At 41.3% G+C, this 26847-nt stretch overlaps 1 protein-coding gene across 2 annotated transcripts in view; it reads left to right on the forward strand.

The window, feature by feature from the left end:
- The first annotated feature begins 228 nt into the window (after positions 1-228).
- TES (testin LIM domain protein) overlaps positions 229-26847 on the forward strand; it is a 46685-nt gene continuing 20066 nt past the window's right edge. The window contains exons 1-2 of one of the 2 annotated variants that reach the window (XM_059711605.1): positions 229-463; positions 19893-19978. In XM_059711605.1, coding sequence (XP_059567588.1) covers positions 437-463; positions 19893-19978 — 113 coding nt within the window. In that variant the 5' untranslated portion in view covers positions 229-436. Of the gene's footprint in view, positions 464-12124; positions 12356-19892; positions 19979-26847 lie in introns of those variants that run through there. The other variant, XM_059711606.1, reaches the window with a different exon arrangement.

Consider the following 26847-nt stretch of genomic DNA (forward strand, 5'->3'; position numbering starts at 1 on the left):
ACCGGGGTCCATAGGGGACCGGGGTCTGGTGAGGACCGGGGTCTGCAGGGGACCCAGGCACCGCGAAGCCACCGGGTCCCAGCGAGGCGAGCGCCTGCCTAGGTCGCCGCTCCGGACGTGGCCCCGCCCCTCACCTTGACGGCGCCGCATTCCGGCCGCTTAAGGTGCCTGCGGCGCTCGCTGATTGGCGGCGGCCGGCGCCGCCCCGCTGCCATTGGCTGCCCGGGCCTCTTTGTTCCCGGTCGGCCGCAGGAGGGCTGCGCCTGGCGGGGCTGCGGAAGTTTGCCGGTGCCGGGCGAGTGGCTGCTGCCGAAGCGCCGGGCTCCCCGCCGTCACCCCCGACCTCCCTCACCCCCGTCGCCGCGGCGTGGCCGGCGGCCAGGCGGACCCGAGCGGGAGAGCCTGGGCGGGAGACTGAAGCTCGCGATTCGCCAGCATGAACCTGGAGGCCAGAGTGAAGAAGGTAGGCGCGGGCGGCCGCTCCACCTGGCCGCGGGCGGTGGGTGGGGCGCGAGGGCCCGCCACCCGAGGCTGCGGCACCGGTACCTGCCCCCGGGGTAGACGGGGTGCCCGACTCCCCCCTGAACCCCTGAAATCCCGGGGCCTCTCTGGACCAACCGCGTCGTGGGTGGAAGTATTTGAAACTTTCTTTAAGACGGTTCAGCTGCGCCTCGCCGCCCCCCAAAGAAACGGGAGGGGAGAGCCGAGGGGCGCGCCGGCGGGGCGGGACCCTGACACCGCTTCTTCCGGCCCCAGGAAGTTCAATTTCGTGTCGCCTCTGTGGCTTAGGTGCTGGGGTGACTTTGGCCGCCCGACCGCCCCTCCCAGCGAGGCGGCTGTGGGCTCTCCGCAGCGAGCGCTGATTGAAGGCACTGGCTTCACCCCCGAGGGCGTGATCCCGTGAAGAGTGATCATTGGGGTGTGTGTGTGTGTGTGTGTGTGTGTGTGTGTGTGTGTGTGTGTGGTCATTCATTTCTTTACTTCCGAAGCACTGCCTCCCTCCCGGGAAGGTCGCTCTGCAATGAAAACGTTCTCCCTCCTGGCAGCGGGCCCCAAAAGCGGTTGTCACCCGGGCTTTCAGCGCCCAGGGATGGTTCCCGCCGAGACCCCGGGCACCACCTGAGCTGCCCGCTCCTGTCCGGCAGCCTCGCGTCTCCGGGGAGGAAGGGATGGGGTCCCGCCGTGACGCATGAGGGATGCTGATGTCACATTCCGGTGTGATGCGCCGGGTGTGAGGTCTGGTTCCACGGAATTGCTCATATTGACTTCGCCCTGAAGTTCAGCCAGCTGCCCCTTATCAAACAGGGAAGGAAGTTCTGCAGAGAGCATAGAACCTAAGTTCTTCTCTTGCCCACGATGGTTGTCCACTGTGGCCATTATCTTGTCTGCTAAAGACAGAGCCCTGACTTGAGCATGAATTCTGCTCATGCCCCAAATTGGATTTTTTTGAACATGTATGAAAATTCAAATATTCAGGTTAGGAAGCTGTTGAAAAAAACTTGCAGTGGGAAAACAGGTCGTCCCTTACTGGAACCGGCATTCAAAGGCAATCTAAGGACAGGAGCAGAAAATGTAAATTTTACCAGTAGTGTGATTGCATTCCAGTCTTTTCCCACTTGGTTCCGTAGTTCTTCTATTTGCTTTTAAGTGACACTAATGTTTTTTGTTAATGTTGCTTGCCGCTAAGGGGGCATTTTGGTTGCTGCCTAGTTAGCCTTCTGTTGAGGAACATTGCTTTTTTAAGTGGGTAACAGTTACTTAATTGAGTAGTTGTCTAAAGTTTGGAGGGGTGTTTAATGCTTATAAATATTGATTCAAAACTACTTTTAAAAGTCAACATTCTTTGGTGAGGGAGGGAATGAGAGGGCTGAATAGGTGAAAGATTTTTTTTTATTAGGTCAGTGAAATTATTTTGTATGATACTGTAATGGTGGATACATGTCATTATATATTTGTCAAAACCCATAGAATAAAAAGCACCAAGAATGAACACTAATAAAAACTATGGATTTTGGGGGATAATGATGTGTCCAACACAGTGGTTGTAACAAATACACCACTGTGGTGTGGGATGTTGATACTGGGAGAGCTGTGTGTGAGACAGATATATGGGGACTCTGTGTTTCCTGCTCAATTTTGCTGTGAACCTAACACTACTCTAAAGAATAAAGTCTACTTAAAAAAAGGAAGTCGACATCTAAAATGATCTTGAAGATATTTGAATATGGTGATGAAAGAAGTTTTGACTTTGAGTGGTGGGCATACAATGCAATATACAGATGATGTAGTATAGAATTATACACTTGAAACCCATATAATCTTATTAACCAATGTCATCCCAATAAAATTAATTTTTTAAAAGAAAAAAAAAGGTACTTGAGACAAAAGAAGAAATATTTCCAAGGGAGAAAGTTCAAAGTTAAGAATTAACTTTGTGCTTGCAAGGGAAAAAGGCAGACATTATTTATAAACCATTTCCTTAGTGTTAAAATGGGGATTATGATGAATAATGCCCTTGATATATGGAGTAATTATTTTCCTTCATCTCCCCTTTACTTTAAAAGGTTATCTTTTCAACCAAGAATCTTACCCTTCTCTCTAATTTTCCTCCTTTCCTTCCCCAAGAAAAGGATACCATAAATGTAAAACTTACAGATAATCGCATGACAATAACAAGTCCTTGTTTCACTACCTCGTCCTCAGTCAGTCAATTGGAAACTATTAAAAGATCTAAAACATGTCCAATTTGACTGCTAACTATACCCTCTCTGTGACTTTGTAGGACTCTTGAAAGAATCAATGTCCTGTGGGTTCCACAAAAAGTTTCCCAGTCCAAAGGTTAGAGATTCCAGGAATACATTTTATAGTCTTAGTCATAATCTAAAAACAAACAAAAGAAGCAAGCAAACAAAAAGCTCTTTTATTCCCTTTAGAAATTGTTTTCTAACACATCAGAAGGACTCATTACAAGATTATCTCTGATCTACTGGCAAAGCCCTCTCACCCTATTTGGGCACCCAGATAGTGTTCAGGTCTCCTTTTTTACTTCGGATACAAGAACAGTAATAGTTTGCATGTAACTTTTAAAAAGCCAGGTCAGAAGTTGGAGCAAAGACACAACCAACTATTTAAATAAAACTAAATTTGATTTCTGTTTTAAGATATGTGGCATTTTCCCCTTCTAAAACCCTTACACTATTGCTTTCATAAGGAATTTCCCCTAGGTAGATGAAAGATGTTATTTTTTTCCATTAATATTTTGTATAAGGATTAAAGAGGGTTGTCTTTATTCCACAACAAATGAAGTGAATGATCCTATTTTAGGATTCTTGGTTTATAAAAGGAGAAGTTGGTTTCCATTTAACATTTGCACACATTTGGATTCATTACCAGGTAAAACCCACCATCACAAAGACAAGGGGTTTTCATAATTAGATTCTTTTTCATAATTAGATTTTACTACGTTTTGTTTTATTTGAAGTAATTGAGTTGTTGCTAGGATGTGGGAGCTAGTTTGGTTATGCAGAGTTTTTGTTTTAATAACATTTTAGAATAGAAGTTGACTTTTACATCTCTGCAGTATCTTCTGAATTATACATTTGTATCTCTTCCTTGTGTCTCAGTCTCTTCATTATAACTGACTTTGTGTAAGTAGAGCCTGTGTCTACTTGGCGAAAAACAATGGCTTTTGGAGAGCAGGAACAGAGTTTCATTTTGGGGTGAATGGTAAAGCATGGCCCACAGCCAGCTGTTTTCCTCTTTCGTTTCTGTGTTACTCTCCCATGAAAATCACTTTTTTTCTTTCCTATAAAAACATACCAGAGAGAAAGAGAACCATGCTAAAAGGAAACAGAACTCCAGTAATTCCCATATGCTGCCTGAAATTGCTGCAAGGATTTTAATTTAGTACTTTATTTATTCTGCCTTCTAACTTCTATCTTTTGATTCTTCCTAACATCTTGCATTTCTTTCTAGTACTCTTCTTTGTTTATTTTATTTTATTTTATTTTATTTTATTTTATTTTATCTTATTATTTTATTTTTAAAAGATTAGATGCACCCTGGCCAGATGGCTCAGTTGGTTGGAATGTCGTTCCGTACACCAAAAGGTTGTGGGTTTGATTCCTGATCAGGGCACATACTGAGGTGGCATGTTCTGTCCTGGTTGGGCATGTCGGGAGGCAACTGATCAATGTTTCTCTCTCACATCAATATTTTGCTCTTGTTCTCTCTCTCTCTCTCCCAAATTAATTTTAAAACGACAACATACTCTTGGGTGAGGATTAAAAAAAAAGATGAGATGCATTTTAAAGATAAGTCACTAAAAATCCCCTTTCTTAGCATCCAAACTTGTTTTAAAAGCTTTTGTCATTAAACAACAAAATCACAGTGAAACCAATTGGAAAGAGTACTGAACCACATATATTATTTCTGTTAGAAATTAGAATGAGCATTTTCTTTTAGGGGCTCCTGATTGAAATGGAAAATCCAAGTATGCAGTGACCGTGATGATCAAATCTGTAGTTGGATTTCTGCTTGAAGCCTGTCTTGCTGCGAGAATCATTGGCAAGGCCATGGAGAATGGAGGGCAGGGCAAGGTACTTCCCGGGCTTTGCCTTGAGGCAGTTACTCTGTCTTTGAGAACAAGTACAGAAGGAAGTAAAGTGGTCCTCAGCTTGGCTTTTCTCTCTTCTAACCAATGATGTGATGCATTACATTAATTGGATATGAAAAGTCACTTTCTCTAACTTGCCCTGAATATTGTTTTTGAATAGAACTATAGTAGGTTTCTGTTCCTCTTGTTTTATTATGCTATACTATGAAGTAGAATTGGGGATTTATATCTCATCTGGCTATTAGCTGTGTACCATCCATCACCTTACTGCTTGGCTTTACTTACCCATCTAAAATATTAAGTCTTACTCATCCTTCAAGACCGCCCCCCCCCCCCCCCCCGGCCATGTACCAACTTCCATGAAATATTTCTTCTTGTTCCAAAGCTAGATGCAAAATCTCTTTCTTCTGTAACTCTTAGGACACGCATCACTTTTTCCCTCTAGATCAGCGATTTTCAATCTTTATCATCTCATGGCACACATAAACTAATTACTAAATTTTTGCAGCACACCCAAAAATATATTTTTTGCCAATCTGACAAAAAACAACAACAACAAACACCCAATCAGAAGAGCAAAAAGAAAAAAAAAATCCAAATATGAAGAAAGTGTAAGGAGCCCCTGGGACAATTCAAGCAAACCAACATTTACATTATGGGGGTGCCAGAAGAAGAAAAGAGAGAGCAAGACATTGAGAGCCTACTTGAGGAAATAACAGAGAACTTGTAAGAAATAGACTTATAAGTCCATGAAGCACAGAGAGTCCCAAACAAGAGGAACCCCAAAAGGCCCACACCAAGACACATTCTATATAAGAAAAGCCTAATATGCTAAGTGTCCGGTCGTCTGGTTGGCCGTTCAACCAATCAAAGCGTAATATGCTAATGATGTGCTAAGGCTGCTCAACCTCTTGATATGACCTGCACTGACCACCAGGGGGCAGACACTCCAACTGGTAGATTAGTTTGCTGCTGGGTTCCAGCCGATCGGGACTGAGTGAGATGGGCTGGACATGCCCTGGAGCCCTCCTGTAGTCCCTCCCTGGCTGGCCAACCTCCTGAGTCCCTCCTCGGTCCCTGTCATGCACTGGTGGGGTCCCTTGGCCTGACCTGTGCCCTCTCACAATCTGGGACCCCTTGGGGGATGTTGGATAGCTGGTTTTGGCCAGGTCGAGGGACCCTACTGGAGCACAAATTCGTGCACCGGGCCTCTTGTCATATAAAAATGCCAAAGGTTAAAGACAAAGAATCTTAAAAGCATCAAGAGAAAAGCAGTTAGTAAGAAGATGAAGGAAAAAAAATATGAACAATAAAATGGCAATAAGTACATATCTATCAATAATTGTATATAAAAATCAAAATAAATAAGGAATCTAATGAACAAAATAAACTGATGAATAAAATGGAACCATAGTCATGGAAACATGGAACAGAGTGATGAATCTTAGAGGGAAGGGGTGGGGGGCTGAGAAGAGATTGACCAAAGAACTTACTAGTATATGCATATATGCATTACCTATGGACACAGACAATAGGGTGTTGAAGGCCTTGAGTGGGGCAGAAACTGATTGGAGGGGGGCAATGCGGGGAGAAATAGGGGGTACCTGTAATACTCTCAACAATAACGATTTAAAAAAAACTGTCTTAAGTGTTGTAAATAGAGAATTACATTTAGATATTTTGCTTTTCAGCCCTACAGGTCCAGTCAGATTTAGAGTAGTTTTACTGGTTTTTTTCAAAGCACTCAATATACCCAACTCGATCTACTATATAATGGGGAATTAAAGAGAGAAGGGTATATATAACTATAATTTTCTAATGCAAGTTCAGGCTGTGACCCTATAATGACTTTTCAATTTGCTTTCCTCTTTCTTAACCAACCTGTTTAATTATTTTATTATACACATTGTCAAAAATGTTAGGAAAGAGCAGAAGGTGGTAGAGGAAAAATCTACAAGAAACTCACTAGCTACCATTGGAAGCAGTGCTGTGGACATATTTTCATGTTTCTGTCACACTCAGTATATACCTATAAAAATTGGTTGAATCCAGGTATTCCTACCTTTATTTTAGATATGTTAAAAAAGAATAAGAGCATAGTTTAAGTTACTAATTTCTATGATCCTTAGGTAGTCTGCAAAGAATTGGGGGCTGCCCTAGCTGGTTTGGCTCAGTGGATAGAGTGGCAGCCTGTGGACTGAAGGGTCCCAGGTTCGATTCCAGTCAAGGGCACATGCCTAGGTTGCAGGCTTGATCCCCAGCAAGGGTTGTGCAGGAGGCAACCGATCAATGATTCGCTCTCATCATTGATGTTTCTATCTCTCTCCCTCCCCTTTCTTCTCTGAAATCGATAAAAATATACCAAAACAACAACAACAAAAAGAATTAGGGGCTGCTCAGGTTTGAGCAAAGCTTAAAGGAAGGAGCTGTATGAGAAGGCAGCAATGAGAATTGCTGGGATCTCATTTGCTGACAGTAAGACTACTATTATGTATATACTAGAGGCCCAGTGCATGAAATTCATGCACAGGTGTGTGTGTGTGTGTGTGTGTGTGTGTGTGTGTGTGTGTGTGTGTGTCCGTCCCTCAGCCCAGCCTGCACCCTCTCCAACCTGGGATCCCTCTCACAATCCTGGACTGCTGGTTCCCAACTGCTCGCCTGCCTGCTTGCCTGATTGCCCCTAACCGCCTCTGCCTGCCAACCTGATCACCCCTTAACCACTCCCCTGCCAGCCTGGTCACCCCCAACTGCCTTCCCCTGCCAGCCCAGTCACCCCTAACTGCCCTCCCTTGCCAGCCTGGTCACCCCCAACTGCCCTTCCCTGCAGGCCTGGTCACCCCCAACTGCCCTCCCCTGCAGGCCTGGTCACCCCTAACGGCCCTCCTCTGCAGGCCTGACTGCCTACAACTGCCCTCCCCTGCTGGCCTGATCGCCCACAGCTGCCCTCCCCTGCTGGACATCTTGTGTGTTGGAGTGATGTTTAATTTGCATATTACCTTTTTATTATATAGGATGATTAATCTCTGAAATGCTGAGTCATCCTCAAAACATGAATGATTCATCTTGTGTTTATTATAATGACATTCTGACCAACACGCAATATTTCAAAAAGGATTCTGTGTGTCCATTGCACAGCTTTTTATCTGACCAGCAAAGAAGATTGAAAGCCTCAGACAAATGCCTTGGTGATGAGTCTACTAATAAGTCTGTAGCCACAGTGAACTTGTCCTTGCTTTCTTTGAAGATAAAGTGATATCATGTTTCACTGAAAAATGATCATGCAGATATTATGTGGATGTTTTGTTTCTCTGAGCAGCACCATGGAAGCCATGATAGAATGAGTCCCAAAGTGAAGGTAAAGAAACTGCCCCCCTTTACTGGTACTGCCTCCAGTAAAAACAGTTGGGGCTAAACAGGAGAAAGTTACCTTTTGTGTTTCATAGAGATTATTAAGAGGGCAGTTTAAATGTAAGACTACAGGAAAATCTCAACTCAGTTTCTATCAATATTACCTTTTGAGCTCGTATCCCCAAAACACTGTGGTGTCAGCTTGGGCAGATTTTAAAAAAACGCAGGCTGGCAAGCTAGCTAGTGGGCAAGGTGGGTGTGTGAATTAACTACGATGCTGGGTAAAATAAAATAAAAGGGAAAAAATGAAATAAATTACTAAAAAACAACAAATGCAAGGCCAATTAAAAAAATTATTAAGTGCATCAAATTGCTTAATATTTGCTATTTGCTTACTCTCAGTTTGCTTATGTGTCTCATGGACTGCCACACTTTTTGTAGTGCTGCAATAATAGGAATATAGACCACTATTATGAAGTCTCAGAAGCAGAAGTAAATAACTGTAGTCATGTGGGTTAGGAGTATTTTATGGCAGAAACAACATTCATAGGAAAAATCCCGTTTCATTGGGCAAAAAAAAAAAAAGGCATTTCAGGAAGAATACATAACATGAACCGAAAGAACATGGCTGTGAAAAGTCGGTAAACTCGTGCTATTCATACTATTACCTTTTTAGTTTTGATTCTTCTACAGTAAAGCCAAGGTACATGGTCAGCAGTAATTACTCATTTTTCCAGGTCATGGGTTTGAATTATGGAAGTCACTGAGCTAGCATAGGAGCCAAACCTACAATTAAGGATCTATCCTACTTTTGATTCTTTTTTAATACATTGTGTCATCGCTTGAGGTAGAGGAGGAAATGTCACACTGAGGTTTAGCTGATGTAGGCTGTGCTTGGCTCCCCTTTTGGGTCCGGACCATGTTGACTCCACAAATCTTTCATCTTCCTTAGATCATTGGATACCTTAAGCAAAAGGTTGGAGCGCAGGAGGGCATTGCAGCAAGACTGATTATCAGCCTTAGAATCCTGTGTTCAGTTCTTAGCCCTGGAACTTACTGTGTGGATTTGGCAAAGTTACTTAACCATCTAAACTTCAGGATCCTTATCTGAAAATGGGTTACAGCCACCTATCTTACCGGGGTGTAAGGATAATGGAGATGAATATTTTAAAGCAGCGGTCGCCAACCGGTGATCCGTGAGGTTCGAAAGGTTGGCGACCGCTGTTTTAAAGCACAAAGTATAGTGTCTGCACATAGACAGTAAACAGATGTATCATAATCATTATTGAGATATCCAATGTACGGGGAGGAAAATCCTTCATAGATCTTCAAACCATTCAATAGGCACCTGAATATATTATCAAACATTTTATGACAACATTAGAAGCCTGGTGCACGAAATTCGTGCATGGGAGAGGTGAGTCCCCTCAGCTCAGCCTGCCTCTCTCCAATCCGGGACCCTCAGGATTGGGCCTAAATCATCAGTCGGACATCCCTCTTACAATCCTGGACCACTGGCTCCTAATCGCTCACCTGCCTGCCTGCCTGGTCATGGCTGCTGGCAGGCACCCGGGACCCGGGCTTCCCTCGCAGCCCCGGTTTCATCCCGAAGGTTGTCCAGAAGGACGCCCAGTCTAATTAGCATATTAAGCTTTTCTTATTACAGACTAGAAGCCCGTTGCATGAAGATACATGCACTAGGCCTTTCTTCCCCTGGCTGCTGGCACCGATTTTCCTCCGGCGTCCGGGACCCAGGCCTTTGGTCCAGCCACAGCGAGACTTGGCTTCTCCACTGCAGTCTTCAGTCTTCAGTCTGGCCGGAGCCTTCAGTCTTCGCTCGGTGCCTATGTATGCAAATTAACCACCATCTTTGTTGGGTTAATTTGCATACTCATCCGATTGTCTGGTGGGTGTAATGGAGTGACACCAATTTGCATGTTTCTCTTTTATTAGTGTAGATTCTGTGTAACCCAACACTTGAATATTGCCACCATTTGTGCCAGCCCTAAGGGCTGTAGTACAGTGGGGCCTTGACTTACGAGTTTAATTCGTTCCGAGACCGAGCTCATTAAGGAGCTTGTTAAGGAGCTCGTTAACTCAAATTACTCTATCAACTCAATGCAAAAAATCGGCCAAGAGACAGCTGGTATCTCAAAACACTTGTTAGTTGGGACACTCGTAAGTCAAGGCTCCACTGTATTATTTTTTAGGAATAACCTGTTGTAATAGATGGGTGAGGGCAAGGGGAGGGTGACTGTACAATCATGTGACTTATTGGCACTAATTCCCTAAATATCTAATCAGAGCACATGCAAGAAAAGAAAATAGTGCAGTAAACCCTCAATTTTGCGGACCTTGGATTAAATTTCCGGTCCATGTGTCATACGTGAAAATTAACACCCTGTTAATTTAAAAATGATTTTAACCAACATTTGTTTATAATGAAATTAACCGGCTATTTTTTGTTATTAATTCAGTTATTTTTAACAAATTTTAGCAAATAGGTCCCATGTTGGAAAAAACACTGTAGTAATTTTGCCAATATAAATATTACATATATACAACTATAGTCTACATATTTAAATTCAAGTGTCACTGCTTGTAAACAATGTTTGACAGAAGATTAGCACGTGATTACATCACATGATTATATCGAATCACCCACAGTAACTGGTTCTGTTGCCACTTGGTGACTTTCTGCAGCAGTTCTAACACCTGCCAGCCCTTGTTCCCATGTGCACTAAGCCACGCCCCAGCCGTGCTCATTTGTTCACTCATGGTGACTGGTGAATGCACGCATTTACTAGACCTATTCAGTATAAACTTAAAATTATAGTAATACATATAGAAACCTTTTCTGTAAAATTAAACTTTTCATACATACTTAACTTTAATTACACAAACATGTCTACATAGAGACAGGTAAACTAACTAATTTGTCAATTTTTTAACATAAGGTATTTGGAACACATACTTTATTATACAATGGACTTTCGACTTCGCTCTGAGATTCCACAGTCTGTTCCAAGTTTTAATTATGCAAACATGTCTACATAAGTAAAAATTGGTAAACTAATTTGTTAACTTTTTAACATATGCATTTGGAAAACCTACTTTATTATATTATGGACTTTTAACTTTAACAGACACACCCCCTCGCCAGAATTAGTCCTTTATATCGAGGTTTTACTGTACAGATGTTTCTCACAGAGCAGGGAATGAAGGGAAAGGCTTGGGGCACTGGCTGAGAGATCCATTCGAGGAGGCTACCCAGGGGAGTCGGAGGATCCAAGGGACCTGGGGAGTGAAACCCAATGAAGAGAAGGCACAGAAAACAAGGGTTGGGGGAGGGGGCATCCAACAAACAATCTCATTACCCACTTTTGCTCAGGAATGGCATCCAGGGGCATTTAGAACAAAAACAAAATTTTTAAGCACAAATAGGGGTCTTGAGTAAATGGAGAAAAGGAGGGGAGAGATGCAGGAACACTCCTGCCAGATGCCTTAAATTATTTACTTACTGCAAGGCCTTTTCACACCATCCCTTACCCTGCAAAAAATGAATTGTGTTTACATGTGGTATGTAAACATAAGACTCTTAACTAATTTTTGACCCATCTTTTGATTTTTCTTCTATTAGAGAAGTGGTTTGATTTCATACGCTTTTTGTCCTATATTCAGACTATATAGCCCAAGGACTTCTCAGCATGAAAGGCACATAGACGTCATTTTAGATTTGTCTAACGATTTAGAGGAAACAGACAACTTTCAAAACATTCCTATACCACTTTTTGACAACTAGGATCAAATTTTAGTTGCAAATTAATTATAATTTCCCTTCATCTTGATGGAATAACTGCAAATCAAAATTAGATTTGACTGTATTAGAGAGAGGGGCTGTTCTGAAATGAACAATGATATCAAGGAAGCTACAGTATCCTGACTCTTTATTCTTTCATATGTACAGAGGGCTATGAGGGTAAACCCTTTCCATAGCTCACTTGCATCCCAGTAGTTAGCAGGAGTGTAAGTTATGATTTGTTGCCTAAGAAAATCACCCTTAAACATAGTGGCTTGTTATAACTGTTTATTTTGTAGTTTCTGATCATGATATTCCACTCATGCTTCTGCATTTTAGCACCCTGTGCTGAGTTCAGCTGGCTCACTGCATCTGCAGGCACCTTGGGACAGACGGTCTAGAGGAGCCTCAGCTGCGATGTTTCATCTGTTCCATGGGGTCTGTCATCCTCCAGCAGGCTGAGCTGGGCTACTTCAAATGTCAGCAGCTGGGTTCCAAGAAAGTAGTTAGAAGCAAAAAGGTCTCCTGAGGTCTAAGCTTAGAGTACACATAACACTACTTCCATCAATCCATTGGCAGCCCAAATTCACAAGGTGGGAAAATAGACTTCATTTCTTAATAGGAAGTACTGTAAAAAAATTGTGGCCATATTTGCAATTTACCACAAAAACTCTGAAGAAGATTCTGCTTAGGAAAATATACCTGTTCCCTATACTAGACCAGAATACCTGGTCATGTTAAATCAAATGCCCCCTCTCTAGAGAACCCAGTTAATATAGCTTTGGTAGGTACTCAAACAAGTATGGGAAATGATTACTTATAAATGGTTACTTTTATAATAAAAATTGAAATCAAAGTAATTTGCAAATTATGAAAAGGAAAACATTAAATCTAATAATATACCTAAAATACTAAACTTTAAATCAACATTTCTTTGTACCCAACAAAGGACCAAGTATCAATAGTTTCCCGAAAAACATCCTATATAATAAAACGGTAATATGCAAATTGACTATCATGCCCTCACAAGATGGCTGCCTATGACCAGACTGGCAGGGGAGTTAGTGAGGAACGACCAAACGACTGAACAAGCAGGCTGCGTGGAGCAACCAGGCTGGCAGGGGGGGGGCAGTTAGGGGTGACCAGGCCAGCAGGGAGGCAGTAAGAGGCAACCAGGCCGATGGGGGCCAGTTAGGGGTGACCAGGCCCGAGGTGGGGGGTGCAGTTGGGGGTGACTAGGCGGTAGGGGAGGCAGTTGAGGGTGATTAGGCTAGCAGGGGGGGCAGTGAGGGGCAACTAGGTTGGCAGGGGGGCAGTTGGGGGTAACCAGGCCAGCAGGGGGGCAGTTAGGGGTGACCAGGCCAGCAGGGGGGGCAGTTGGGGGCGAACTGGCTGGCAGCAGGGGGCAGTTAGGGGCAGCTGGGGGAAGGAAGGCCTACTCTTGCATGAATTTCATGCATTGGGCCTCTAGTATACATATAAGATAGGTAGATAAAGAGACATGTACATATACATACATACAGACAAAGGAAGGGGGATTATATATGTATATTTCATACAATCTACTTTGGTCAGCTTCATTTCAAGATTATTAAAGAAGTCTTAGTAACACTACCCTTTTTTGTAATGACATGTTTCCTTGCTCCAGAAGAAAATTTGGTTATGAAAACAGCATGATCAGATGATCTCACCCTGAATACTGCATAATATCTTCCAGATCCAAATGGTCTTCAAATCACTCAAACTATGTTTGAAACATTATATCTTCCCCACCCTTCTTTTTTTTTTTCTTCCCCTCCATCTGATATGCAATACCTTTTTCTGTGTCAGAAGGGTCGCCTGAAATGTTGCCTGAAATTATGAATATGGAGAAATTTACATTCCCATTTCTTATTCTAAAATAAGCAGGGGATAAGAGGGTATTTGGAGGCACAGATCAGAGGGAAATAAGTTTGGTATCTGGAGCCTATAGTTGAGGCACATAGAAAAAGCACATAGAAAAAACATATTTTTCTATGACTTGTGTTTCAGAATAAATATTGTGGTTGTTTTTATATTTTCAAAGGAACTTGGTAGGTATTCTCAAAGTCTGACTATAGTTTTTTATAAATATAGTCAATCAAAAAGATCTGCTTTCTTTGGAACTGAAGAAGAAGTCTTAATCTGTTATATCCTTGTATTGATGCTGTCCAGAATGTGTTACTAAAATTAAATGAAATAGACAGCTTTGGGACTTGTCACCAAGTGTCGCTTCTGCAGGGAATACCATATCATATTTGCTGTTGAAATAATTACATGCAACAGAACTGAGTCTTATCCCTTGAAACTTAAAGTTTTTTGTTTTCTATGTGTACTTTATGAACTATTCTTCCAAACTAAGTTCAGACAATTCTGATTTATAAGAGCCAATAATATATTCGCTTTCTCAAATAATTATTTTCTATTTAGTGTTTAAAACATTGAGCAGATGACCATATTGAATAACAAACTAAGATAAAGTTAATATAAAACATAATTTGCAGTCATAATTATAGAATTAAGAGGTGTCTTCAAGTTCATCTAGTTGATTAGTCATAGATGAAGCCTGGGGTGGGGTGTTGGGGGTGGAAGGGAAGACACCTAAAATCACTAAAACTTGACATTGACACCTTGTGACCAGATCCACCAAATCCCAGTTTTTCTGACTCTCCTCCAGTGATCCTTCTACATTCCTATAGTTCTTTGTTTCTTTAGTTCTCTAGTATCTATAACCATGTAATTTTTTAAATTGAGACATAATTGATATATTGCCATGTAATTCTTGATCATTTCACTTTCTTAACAGTCAGGGTGCCTTAGCTGAGGAGCTTTCTGGGCTCTCCACCAACCCCTCCCACATACCTTTCCTGTTCTTACCCCTCACCAAAAATTCTCGAACCCAGACACCTGGGCAGGAACTAACCTACATAATCTAGATGTCCAAGAGGAACAGTTATGGCTCTTGAGGAAAGGAGAAGGACCCTGCCCAGAGGGTATGGTGTTTGTTGAGGGTAGAGAGAAGGGAGGAGGTATAGTGAGGGAATCCTGAACACAGCATGAAGGAGAGAGAGAAATTAGCTGAACTCTTGGGGCAGGGGAGGTTTCAGATCTTGAACTGAGACTAGGAAGAGTTAGGGAATCCCAGCTCCTGTGACCCTTGGCCCCGAAAGGTATTGGATTCAGCCTTGAGAAACTGTGCCTGGGGCAGCTGTGGTTCTGAAGCACTTTTTATTATAGAGTTAGTACTAGTACATTCCCTTTATCTGGTATGTGCTTGACTTGTGAAGGGGAGAATACAGATGCCTAAACTGGGGTGAGAAGAGAAGCAGAAGAAATTTGCCTCACTCTAGTAGATACATGTCTTCTCCGGTGCAGTGTTATATATATTGGGTTTAACTGGATTAGAGAACATAATAGCACTCTGGTTATAATTCAGTCTGGAACATGCAGTCTACTAAACAGAGAAAACACTAGCTGGTGAACCACTTATCTTTGTTGTTTGAGTGGTATTGTGGGTTTTTTATCCTCACAGGTTGATAAAGAGGGTAAGCATATGGAAGAAATTCCCACCCAGTAATGTGGCATTAGTTAGAGATCTTCAGTGCTGACTGTCAATTAGGTTTAAGTTTTATAGCTATACTAGAGGCCTGGTGCATGAAATTCATGCACAGTGGGGGGGGGGGGTTCCCCCTCAGCCCAGCCTGCACCCTCTCCAATCTGGGACCCCATGGGGCTAAACTGGCAGTTGGACATCCCTCTCACAATCTGGGACCTCTGGCTCCTAACTGCTCACCTGCCTGCCTGCCTGATTGCCCCTACTGGCCCTCTGCCAGCCTGATCACCCCTAACTGCCTCTGCTTGCCAGCCTGGTTGCCCAAACTGCCCCCCCTGACAACCTGGTCGCCCCCAGCTGCCTCCCCCTGCCAGCCTGGTCACCCCTTACTGCCCCTCTCCGCCAGCCTGGTCGCCCCTAACTGTCCCCCTCTGCCAGTCTGGTCACCCCTCATTGTCCCCCCTGCCAGCCTGGTCGCCCCACACAGCCTGTCGTTCGGTCGTTTGGTCACCCCTCACTGCCCGCCCTGCCACCCTGGTCGCCCCATGCAGCCTGGTGCTCAGTTGTTTGTTCGGCCCTCAATAACCACTGCCGGGCTGGTCGCCCCACGCAGCCTGCTGCTTAGTTGTTTGGCTGTCCCTCTCTAACCCCCCTGCCAGCCTTGTCACCCCTACCAGCCTGTTTGGTTGTCTGTTCAGTCGTCAGTTCAGTTGTGATGTCCCCTGGCTCTTTATATATATATAGATATTTATAGCTATAAAATAATTTCTCTAAATGAAACTCCCCCCAAAAATAAGTGCATTTTCAGTCTGAAACTCTCTAGTTGCTTTAGCTACTAACTGGTTTTGGAAATGAGGTGTCTTTTTTGTTTGGGTGTTTATTTTAAATTAGAACTGTTTCCGTTGGGTTATCGTAGGAGAGAGTGTATCATATTGCCACGACCTCATTCCATCCTCTTTCATGTACTTGTTCTCTCGGATATTTTCAGAGTCCCCTTACTCCTTGTGTTTGAGCATTTGAAAAAAATGAAATGTAGGGAGGTAATACTTGTTTTAGGAGGTCACAACTGTGCTGGAAGGAGCCTAAATGGAGATGAATTTGGCCTTCCAGTCAGGTGAGCAGGGATGGAAGAACACTGGAGCAATGCTTTCTGAGCTTTCCAGGGCAGGCAATAGAGCCATTTCCTCAAGTTACTGCCTTTCTCAGTCAGGTCTCCTACTGTCCCTGAGGGTGGCCCCTCTGAGGTGTGGGGAGCAGAGATGAGAGGGGCTCTTGTCCTCCCACACTCAGCCCAGTTGCCTGGGTTTGGGTAGCACTTCTCCCTTACAGTCTCATCCTGTCTGGGAATATCTTTTTCACTGTTAAACCTGGTAGCCCAAGACTTGGTACCAACTACTTGAGAACATTTATTTCTTCCTTGGGAAAAGGAAAAGGAAAGGGAGGAAACACCCCCTCTGCCTACTCAAGGCGAGCCCTGTCACCTCTCATGGTCGAAGATGTCTTTTGCTTCTACCAGGCCTTCTTCCTTCACAGGCCTTCCCATATGGTGTCCCCTCTGCCTTGAATGGACTTCTTCCTCCTCTTCACTGACTTAGATTCTTCCCATTTTTAAGAAAATCACAATTCAAGCCTCACTTGTTCAAAAGAGCTGTCCCTACTTCCTGACAGATCCAAATCTTCCTTTGAAAGCTCTCTGAAGTCTTCTTCCTTAGAGGCGTCGCAGGAGGCTTTGGAGGCTTGTAGTCCTTTTCCGTGAAACCAAAGTGAGCCAGGACATCTCTTCGGAAGACTGAAGGGCTCCTATTGGGCACTCTATAGAGGCCGCCCCTCAGCTCCGGAGCATGAGCCAGACATCCAGTTTTCGGTTAACCTGCTGTTGGCTAACTGATGACCACGAGCGGGTCACCTCCTCTGGATTTTAGCTTCCTGATCTCCTATATTAGGGAAAGCCTAGGCCTGTTCAGCAATAAAAATGTGTGGGGCACTTTAAAAGAGCAGATATTCATGGAATACTACCAGTTTTAATAATTCTAATAAAACTTTGACAACTATTTTAAGAAGATAAAAAGCAGTTAGGAAAGAAACAACTTGTTCTTTTCCAAGGCTGATTTTGTAGATCAGCAGTGAGTTACTTAGTATAAAATGTCTGCTATTTGAGGTTCTATTAGTGGTATTAGCTGACCTTATAAGTTTCATCCAGAAATAAAAAAATATAATGGTATTTTTCAGTATGTTTGTAGTATTTTATTAAGCCCAGTGTTGCTCAGACCAGGGGATTCAGATTTAAAAACAGGCAAAAATTTGTTTAGTGCCCATTTCACTTAAAGGCAGAAGCACACTTGGTCTCAGTTATTTGTTTCAGGATTTGCACATACTTATACACACATGAGTTTGTATGTGTGTATGTAAGTTCTGTGTCATGAGATAACATATATTTCTTACTGTGAATTATACATCAGAGAGTTTTAAAGTAGTTGATTTAAGCGAGTTATGTGATTAAGCCTTAATAATGTAATCTTAATTTTCATTTAGGATCAGAGTTTAGCAGATGATGCATGGAACACAGTAGGAAGCAATTCCATACACCAGGTGAATTCAGGATTGTTAACTTTCCTTAATGGAAAACTAGGAAGGGCTTAAAAAAGAATACACCTTTGTAGATTAGCTATTCATTTTACTATGAGTATTGTGATGGACAAAGCACTTTAATTATCCTATATAATAAAAGGCTAATATGCGAATCAACTGAACGGTAGAACAACCGGTCGCTATGACGTGCACTGACCACCTGGGAGCAGACGCTCAATGCAGGAGCTGCACCCTGGTGGTCAGTGTGCTCCCACAGGGGTAGCACTGCTTATCCAGAAGCCAGGCTCACTGCTGGCGAGCACAGCAGCGGTGGCGGGAGCCTCTCCTACCTCCTCAGCAGCACTAAGGATGCCCTCAGAGAGCAGGCCTAAGCCATCAATCGGACATCCCCCAAGGGCTCCTGGACTGCAACAGGGTGCAGGCTGGGCTGAGGGAACCCCTCTCCCCCCCCCCCCAGTGCATGAATTTCATGCACCGGGCCTCTAGTGCATTTATAAAAGACCAGAAAACTCGAATTAGTCATCTCTGGCTTTTGCTTAGCCCGTTTTATTTCTGTACTGCAAACAATAATCATCTGTGATAAGGAAACGATTTGATTTCTCAAAAGAAAAAAAAAGTGTATTCTAGTGTTCAAGTTAAATATACAATTTGGAGAATTATTATTCTTTTGAAAATTGATAATGTAGATGTGGCAAAGGTGATGAAGTTTAGTTAATGTTGGACAGCTTTTTTTCACCATTGGAAAGCATGTTTGAGATGGTCTTACTTAAAATAACATGGGTTCTCCCAAGCAGCTGGGTGGACCAGCTGGCTTTGAATATGCCCTTAGTTATGGTAAGAGGATGTGGTATTTTTCTTCAGAAAAAAAGGAAGTGCTCTCTTTATGTGAAAAAAAAATTATTAAACTTCAGGACATGGCTAGCCTGATCTTTCAAGGAACAAGTTATAATGTGATTTTGAATGCTTAGTGACAAACACAATTTGGTAACATTACAAAACGGTGCCATTGAAAAAAATCTGTTGCATGTCTGTCTTGAAATATTTCTCCAGGCACTAGCAGATAATGATTTTTTTCAGTAGTCACTAATGTGGTATTTAAAACACAAAATAAGCTATTTTTTTGGCCAATGTGCTGATACAAAGCTGGTTGATCTTTTGTACTATTCTATCAATAGTTGGGTAAAAGAGCTTCCATTGCCTTCTTGTGTCCTTCCCTCATCTCCTCCTCCCCCATTCAGCACTCAGGTCATGTGTCAAGAAGTTCCTGAGAATTATTGTTTAATATGGTAAAGAAAAATATTCTTTTGATATAATAAGGGCAATCGTAATTCCCCTACTCCCACCCTGGCATAAAAGCACATGCCTCAGAGTTAGCCAGACCTGGACTTATTAACACTTTGATCTTAAGCAAGTTCCATAACATCTCTGAATTTTAGTTGTTCATCTCTAAAATTGAGAATAATGTTGTCTACTTTATAAGCATTTTATGAGGGTATACATACTTATCTCAATTCCATGGCATCCAATATATGTTTGTTGTTGCTATTCTTATATTTATCATAATATAAGTAATATTTGTATTGTACTGCCTAAAATATTTTACACAAAATAGGTCATTTGGGGCCAAGCTTACTTTCTAAGCTCCCTGTACATATTGTATACAGGGCATGTAGTGGCCAAAGATACCAATTCATGACTTTTTGCAAATTGCAATATTCTATATAATTTTATTCTGATGCTTTTCTTTTTTGAAAAAAGCAATAAGAATACAAAGTATGTTATGTATGTACTTGGAGTCCCCATATACATACTTGGGTGTCATCATTGACTAAACAGTGTAATACTCATAAAAGATTTGTTTGAAAGTTTTTTAAACAGGAGCGGTAAGTGGAATTGAAAGTGTAATTTATTGAGTTTTTTAGATTTTTAAAATGTGTAATAATAAATCCACATTGTTTTCTTTTTAACAGATGGGCTTAGGTCATGAGCAAGGATTTGGAGCCCCCTGTTTAAAATGCAAAGAAAAATGTGAAGGATTTGAACTGCATTTCTGGAGGTAATATTTTGAAAACTACAACCACATTAGGAATTTCTACTCTTTGGCAATGCTTTCTCAGACAGTGCAAATCTCTTACAAATTCTGTTGCTTGGTTGCTAAGTTGCAGATCTGTTACATTCTTTTATAAGAAATAAATAAAAAAATAAAGCTAGTCTGTCTTCCTGTAAAATTTGAGCTAATTGGGCCATAATTTAGAATTGTTTAATTTGTTTGCTGTCCTTCAGATTTCTTAGGAATCTAGAATACTGAGTATATCTCTTTGTGTGTGGTTTGTGGTAATCTCCCAGGACTGTGTATTAATTTAATGATTAGTCTCTATATAATTATTGGTAACTTTGCAGATCTTTGTCTGTATATTTGCAATAAACAATAAGTATGGATGATGGATTGGGCATTCTGGTCCAGATTGTCAGGAAACTTGAATCTGGATTTCTTCAAAATTTTCCATTATAAATTTATTGCCAAGAAATTTTGAAGCACTGGAATTTATGAGAATAACAACAAAATGATAATTGATTGCCAGTGTCTTGATTTGAGTCAAGTGCCTATATATGGAGGACAAATATTAGTAGCTAAAAAATGTGAATTTTGTATAGATCTTACCTTCATGTTTTAAAAGTAATAGTGTATATCATATAAAGCTAAAATTGTATTTAAAACCCGTTCTTATGAAGAACATGAATGGGTGTTCATCAATGGTTGTCAAGACCATAATGGTAGTTTCTAAATCTGTTCAAAGCTAGAATCAGCACATGATTGTTAGAAGGAAAAAATTAATCAGAATACATCATTAGGATGTCAGCTGCCTGTTAGAATGAACCTCACTTGAGAACCACTTCTGAACTGCCTATTTCCATAGGAAACTCTCTGTAATAAAAGGCTGTGTACAGTGTAAGTTAAAAAAGAATGTAAAAAAAAAAATACAACAAAAAACGATGGGATATTAGGTTCTTTTAAAGGCCAGCTTATTTAGCCCTGGCCAGTGTGGCTCAGCTGGTTGGTGCATCATCCTGTTCACTGAAAGGTTGCTGGTTCTGTTCCTAGCCAGGACACAAACCTAGGTTGGGTACATACAGGAGGCAACTGATCGATATTTCTCCTCTCTCTGTAAAAGAAAAAGAAAAAAGCTAGCTTTTAAGTTTTAGGAAACAAAAAGGCAGTTGTTTTAAATAGTGAAGACAACACAAACCTCAGCCCTCCCAGAAATGATTATATCATTTTTTATTTGTAGGGAGCTAAATTTTTCCAGGGAGTTTTTTAATTACTACAAGACTTTAGTAGCTCATCTTTGTGCTACCTTTTCAAGGATAACTGTTAGGCAATATGTCTGACATGTTTTAGAAAAGTAAAGTCACTAGACAGACAGAAAATAGTTTTAATGGATTAGAATATTTCAGCCCCTTGTATGCTCACCATTCTCTGTTGTGCTCATAAGGGCTTTGTGGAGAGCTACACTGCCCTCTGCTGGGCATAAAGTTCTTACTCTGCAATCTTAAAATACTCTTTAGTTCTGCTATACGAGTACAGTTGCCAAAAATTGCTATGAGATTTTTAAAGCTCATTCCTAAATGATAACATATTTTCTGTAAACCAGAAGGTTAGTTTATAGTAATTGTTGTTTGCTCTATATTATTTTCCTATTTCAGGTCATAATCTGATATTTTGAGGTAAAAATATATCAGATAAGAGTAGATCCCTGTGGCATAAAAATTACTTTACAATTTTGTTTCCACACAGAATCATTTACTTGTCTAGGTGTAGTCTTAGACTACGTTAAGAGCCATGAAAGACTAGGGCTTTGGCATGACCCCCAATCTAGGTTGGGCCCATTCATATGGTACTAGTTCTGTCTTCTTCCTGGCAGGAGTCCAGATATATTTTTCTGAGAATTCTTGATAATTCTCTGACTTTTTCACCACAATTGGAAGGCTTTGAGGGTAGTGTCCTTGACCTACAGATGACCCACTTTTTCAGTAGTCTTTGAAGTAAAATATTATAGGCTGGTTGTCCTGAGTGTAACAAAGATTCCAGGTTGAGGCTAGGGCCACAGAACTGCTGTGATTAAAGTGGGGATGGGGTCCCAGGAACCTGCCCACTTAGCCTCCTTCTCCATTTTTATGGTGACCCTTGACTCCTAGCACCCATGGGCTTCATGAGGCACAATGTGAACGTCAGAGCTAAATTATTCTCCACTTATATCAGTCTGTCCTCCTACGCAGCCACAAGAGTGGTCCTTTGAAAATGGATACTATTCTATACTTCCCAATACTTAAGAACCTTTGGTACCATCCCACTGAACTTGATCCTTTAGGTTAAGTCTTTGGCCTTTGATGTGAAGCCTCAGTGTCTGGCCTCCGCTTGCTTTTCTAGCCTTCTCTCCCACTCCCCCTCCAAGTACCTTGTGCTCCAGCAGCTTGGATGGATGCTGCTACCTGAAATTTCTGTGCCTTGTTGCGTGTTTCCTTTGCCTGGAAAGACGATGTATCTCACCAGCAGGAAACACAAAATCCTCCCTATTCTTGATGCTTCAGCTCAAGCGCTACCTCTGACAAGTCCTCCTTGCCCCCAGAATCTGTCTGTCAGGCTTCAATAACAAATTACAACAGACTGTATGGCTTAACAGGAATTTACTTCCTTATAATTCTGGAGGGACTACTAGCCTGTGTGCACATGGAAAGAGATCGCCCTCCCTCCCTCCCTCTCCCTCTTGTTATAAGGCCACCAGTCCTTTTAGATTAAAGCCCCCACTCTTATGGCCTCATATAACTTTATCTCCTGAAAGTTTTATCTCCAAATGTAGTCACATCAGGGGTTAGGGCTTCAACATAAGATTTTTTGGTGGGAGGCACAGGAAAACAATACTTATTAATTAACACAACATCCGTTTATGCCTTAGGTCAGAAGTCTGGGCAGGCTTATCTGGATTCTCTGCTTAGGGCCTCAAAAGGGTGAAATCTTGGCTGGCTTGGGCTCTTATTTGGAGACTCTGGGGAAACAGTCTGCTTCCAGACTCATTGCTGATGTTGGTAGAATTCATTTCCTTGAAATCATAGGCCAGGTCCCTGTTTTCTTGCTGGCTGTCAGCCAGAGGCTGCTCTCAGCTTTTAGAAGCTGCTCATATTCACACAGAGCACTTCCATCTTCAAAGCCAACAACAGTGCTTAGAATCCTTTCTGCACCTCATATCTCTCTGCCTTCCTCTTCTGTTCTCAGCCAGAGAAAACTCATCGCTTGTTAAGGGTTCATGTGATTAAATTAGGCAAATTTGGATAATTTCCCTTCTGCCATGTAAAGTTACATAATCATGAAAGTAACACCTGGGAGTAAAGGTGATAGGAACCATCTTAAAATTCTACTTATCACAACATTTTATGTACCTGGTTATACCTTTGAGATAAGTGGTAGTTTTCCCATTTTATACATGAGAAATCAAAGACTTAGGAAAGTCAAATAACCTACCAAAGACATGGTTTAAAGATGGCAGAGCTGGAGTTTGGATCCAAAGCTTGCCAAAACCTTCCTTATCACCACCACCTTTCTACATCGCAGAGCAGAAACTAGAGCCCAGGAGTACACTGTCATGACCAGTGAACCTAAAACAGCACCAGGTGTCTTCTCTAAAGTGTGGTACTTTTGTGATATAGACATCTTAGTGGACAGTGGGGTCCTTTAACTATGAGCGCTCTCCTTCGTCAGTCTTCTTTAGTGCACCAGTGATTACAAGACTAGAGAATAGAAGATTCAGGATGCCTGACACTTACTGAATAAAAAGTACTACCTTCTGGGCACACTTTCAAGGAATATTTAGAGATAACAAATATTTATGAAATGTAAGACATAAACCCAAGATTTTAAGAAGTGTATAGCCAATTATTTTATATTGAAAGTGTAGCAATATTATTGGAGCCATAGATCAGTTGAGAGAATGTCTGATTGGTGTGGAGCTGGCTGAAACTAAAAATTCCCCACCATAAATGGACTCATGCCTGTGTTGAATTCTATAACAGACGCCCACACTTAAGTCCATATATGTGTATCCCTGTTATAAAAGGGCATCTTCCAACCCTTTTAAAATTATGGTTTGTAGCAGTGCCTTGGCCATGCCTCTAAATCACTGTGAATGCTGGCAACTTGTTAGAGCACTCCAGTTGCTACTACTTGCCTTGGGAAAATAATTTTTACAAATGGGGATATAAAAACATTTCTCTTTTCAGAGGATGAGGGATAGTTTGAATGCCTTTGGCTTGAAACTGTAAATCTATGTGTGTGTTTTTGAGGCAGTGTTTTTGGGAAATTTTGGTACTGTCTAGGATTTAATGAAAGAACTCTGAAGTTTTAATATAAAATTGTGAGTATGAAGTTTTGATTTGTCATGCATATTAATCTTTGTATGTGTGTTCATTAATGTACAAATTTTTAGTACAAATAATCCTCCTCTCCCAACACCTTAGAGTTTCCCAGTCTAACAGTCTTCCTTTGCATTTTTTAAAAGTCATAAAAATGGCTGTTTTAAACTAAATTCTGACACTCCTCGCCTCCTTTTCCGTCCTGTATAATTAACATCCAATGGAGAGTTTGGGGAGAATTACTCTACAGAACAGTTTAGAAGATGTAGAGATTTGGCAATTGCGCTTGAGTATGGGAATTGATTTATATGCTCCTGAAATAACTGCTAGCAATTAGTATAACTCAAATGAATATAGTAAGCACAAAGTATTCTAAGTGTACATATATCATCAAAACTTATTTAGGACTCATCTGAGGAAAGATACTATACTAACTTACAAACATAGCCCCTACCACATAGGTACTGTGCTTACCCATGTCCTGTTTTTGTTTTCATTTTTCATAAAACCATTTTTTAAAAGTCCTTCATTTTCTTAAGAAGGATGGAATCTGGGTTACAGACTGAAATTAAATGAGATAAATGCTCCACTTATTCTCATGCCCTTTCTTGGATGCCAAGATAACAGTATCATTTTCTTCCCCAATTCCTCAGTAAGGTTTTCCTTTTAATACTAGAGGCTCGGTGCAGGAAATTCATGCACTGGTGGTGGGGGGGGGCTACCTGCAGGAGAGGCTCCTGCCACTACCGCTGCCCTCGCCAGCCGTGAGCCCAGCTCAGGGTTTCTGGCTGAGCAGCGCTTCCCGTGTGGGAGTGCACTGACCACCAGGGGGCAGCTCCTGCATTGAGTGTCTGCTCCCTGGTGGTCACTGCGCCTCATAGCGACTGGTCATTCTGCTGTTCGGTCGATTTGCATATTAGCCTTTTATTATATAGGAAGTTTTTCAGATATTTTCCAAATGACTTTAAAAGTTCTTAAAACATATTTCTAAAAAATAAAATTTACTAATTTAAATATGGGAGGTTCAAATATAAAGTACTGCTGCAAAGTATTTAAAACTAGTTTAGCAAAGAGCACAGGTTTCCACAATGGATAGCTCTTAGGCCCTGGCCCACATTTTTAAGGTTTCTTTTTGCATAGTGTTTTGTAGCTGTCCCTTTTTATTGCATAATCAGTGTAAGTGATTGGAAGATATGTAGTCATTCCAACTGTTTCAGTGATGACAACTCCAGCTGAAAGAGCCATTCCACCTTCTTAAGTCACATTCCTGCCAAGTGCTCTGTTAGTGCCGGTCACCTCGCAACCGTGGAGCGAGGATGCAGATGAGCTTGTTATATATTTGTGACTTCAAAAACTCTAATTAATCAATTATAGGTTTTTTCCCCACTCAGAAAACTCATAATTGAGCACATTATGACTTTTTTAGCTACTTCTTTTCCCTCATCCCTGTTGCTATTGGTGTACTGTTTTAACCTGATTTTTTACTTGCTTAATAAAGGTATATTGGGTGGGTTAAGGGGTCAGTAGAGAAAACAGATTTCCTCAAAATGTGAATCTTCCAATAATAGCCAAGATAAAAAGTAAGAAAAAGAATACAGGTGGCTCTGATATCATTGGTCAATATGCATATATCACTTTCACAGTAAATATAATCTCTTTATCCATGCTACAGTTCATTACAGTTCATGCTTTAGAAATCAGCAGGCATTATTTCACTTACTCTTTTACTATTTATCTTGCAGTTTCTAAAAACCTAACTTCCCTTGGTTTGTGGTGCACATGTTTTACAGCTATAGAAGCCTAGTATTCACCACATGTCCTTGTGACATTATTACATCTTTAGTCAATCACTTGCTAACTATTAGGATGTATGCCATAATTCACAGCCACATATGGACCTCTTTATCTATATTCAGAACTAAATTCCCACCCCAACTCTTTCCCCTCAGAAAGGTATGATTTTATACTTGATCCAAAAGCAGTGTGACAGTTTTATGCTTAATTATATTGTTTTTGTTAACCAAAGAACAAGAATGAAGACAACATCCTGTAGTAGAATAGTATGCTCCTTCCCACTAGATGGGAGTATGAGATAACCAGATGTAAGAGTCTTTAGTCAGAATATGCAAACTCTTCAGCAGATTCTTGCCAAATAAACATTTCTGACTACTGTGTGTTCAGGGAAAGTAGTTTGCCTCCCCACCCTTTATACTTCTCAATTGCTGTTTCTGTCTTTCTCTGCTTCAGTTTCTCACTTTCTGGAACTGTACAGGTCAGATCTAATATCTTCCATTTGTAAAACTCACCTCAAGAAAACTCAGAATATAAAAATCTGTAATTGTTTAATAATTTATTTGGCAAAGAGATTCCTTTCAGAGTTTTTGTTTGTTTCGTCTAACTATCTCATGTAGAGAAGTCCAATTATCTATATTAACTTTAAATCCAGAAAACTTACTAAGTTCTTATTGATGCTAATGCATTGCATTTTATATGATTAGTCATAGCATCTATGAATAACAG

The sequence above is a fragment of the Myotis daubentonii genome, chromosome 10, assembly GCF_963259705.1.
Source record: "Myotis daubentonii chromosome 10, mMyoDau2.1, whole genome shotgun sequence".
NCBI lineage: Eukaryota > Metazoa > Chordata > Mammalia > Chiroptera > Vespertilionidae > Myotis > Myotis daubentonii.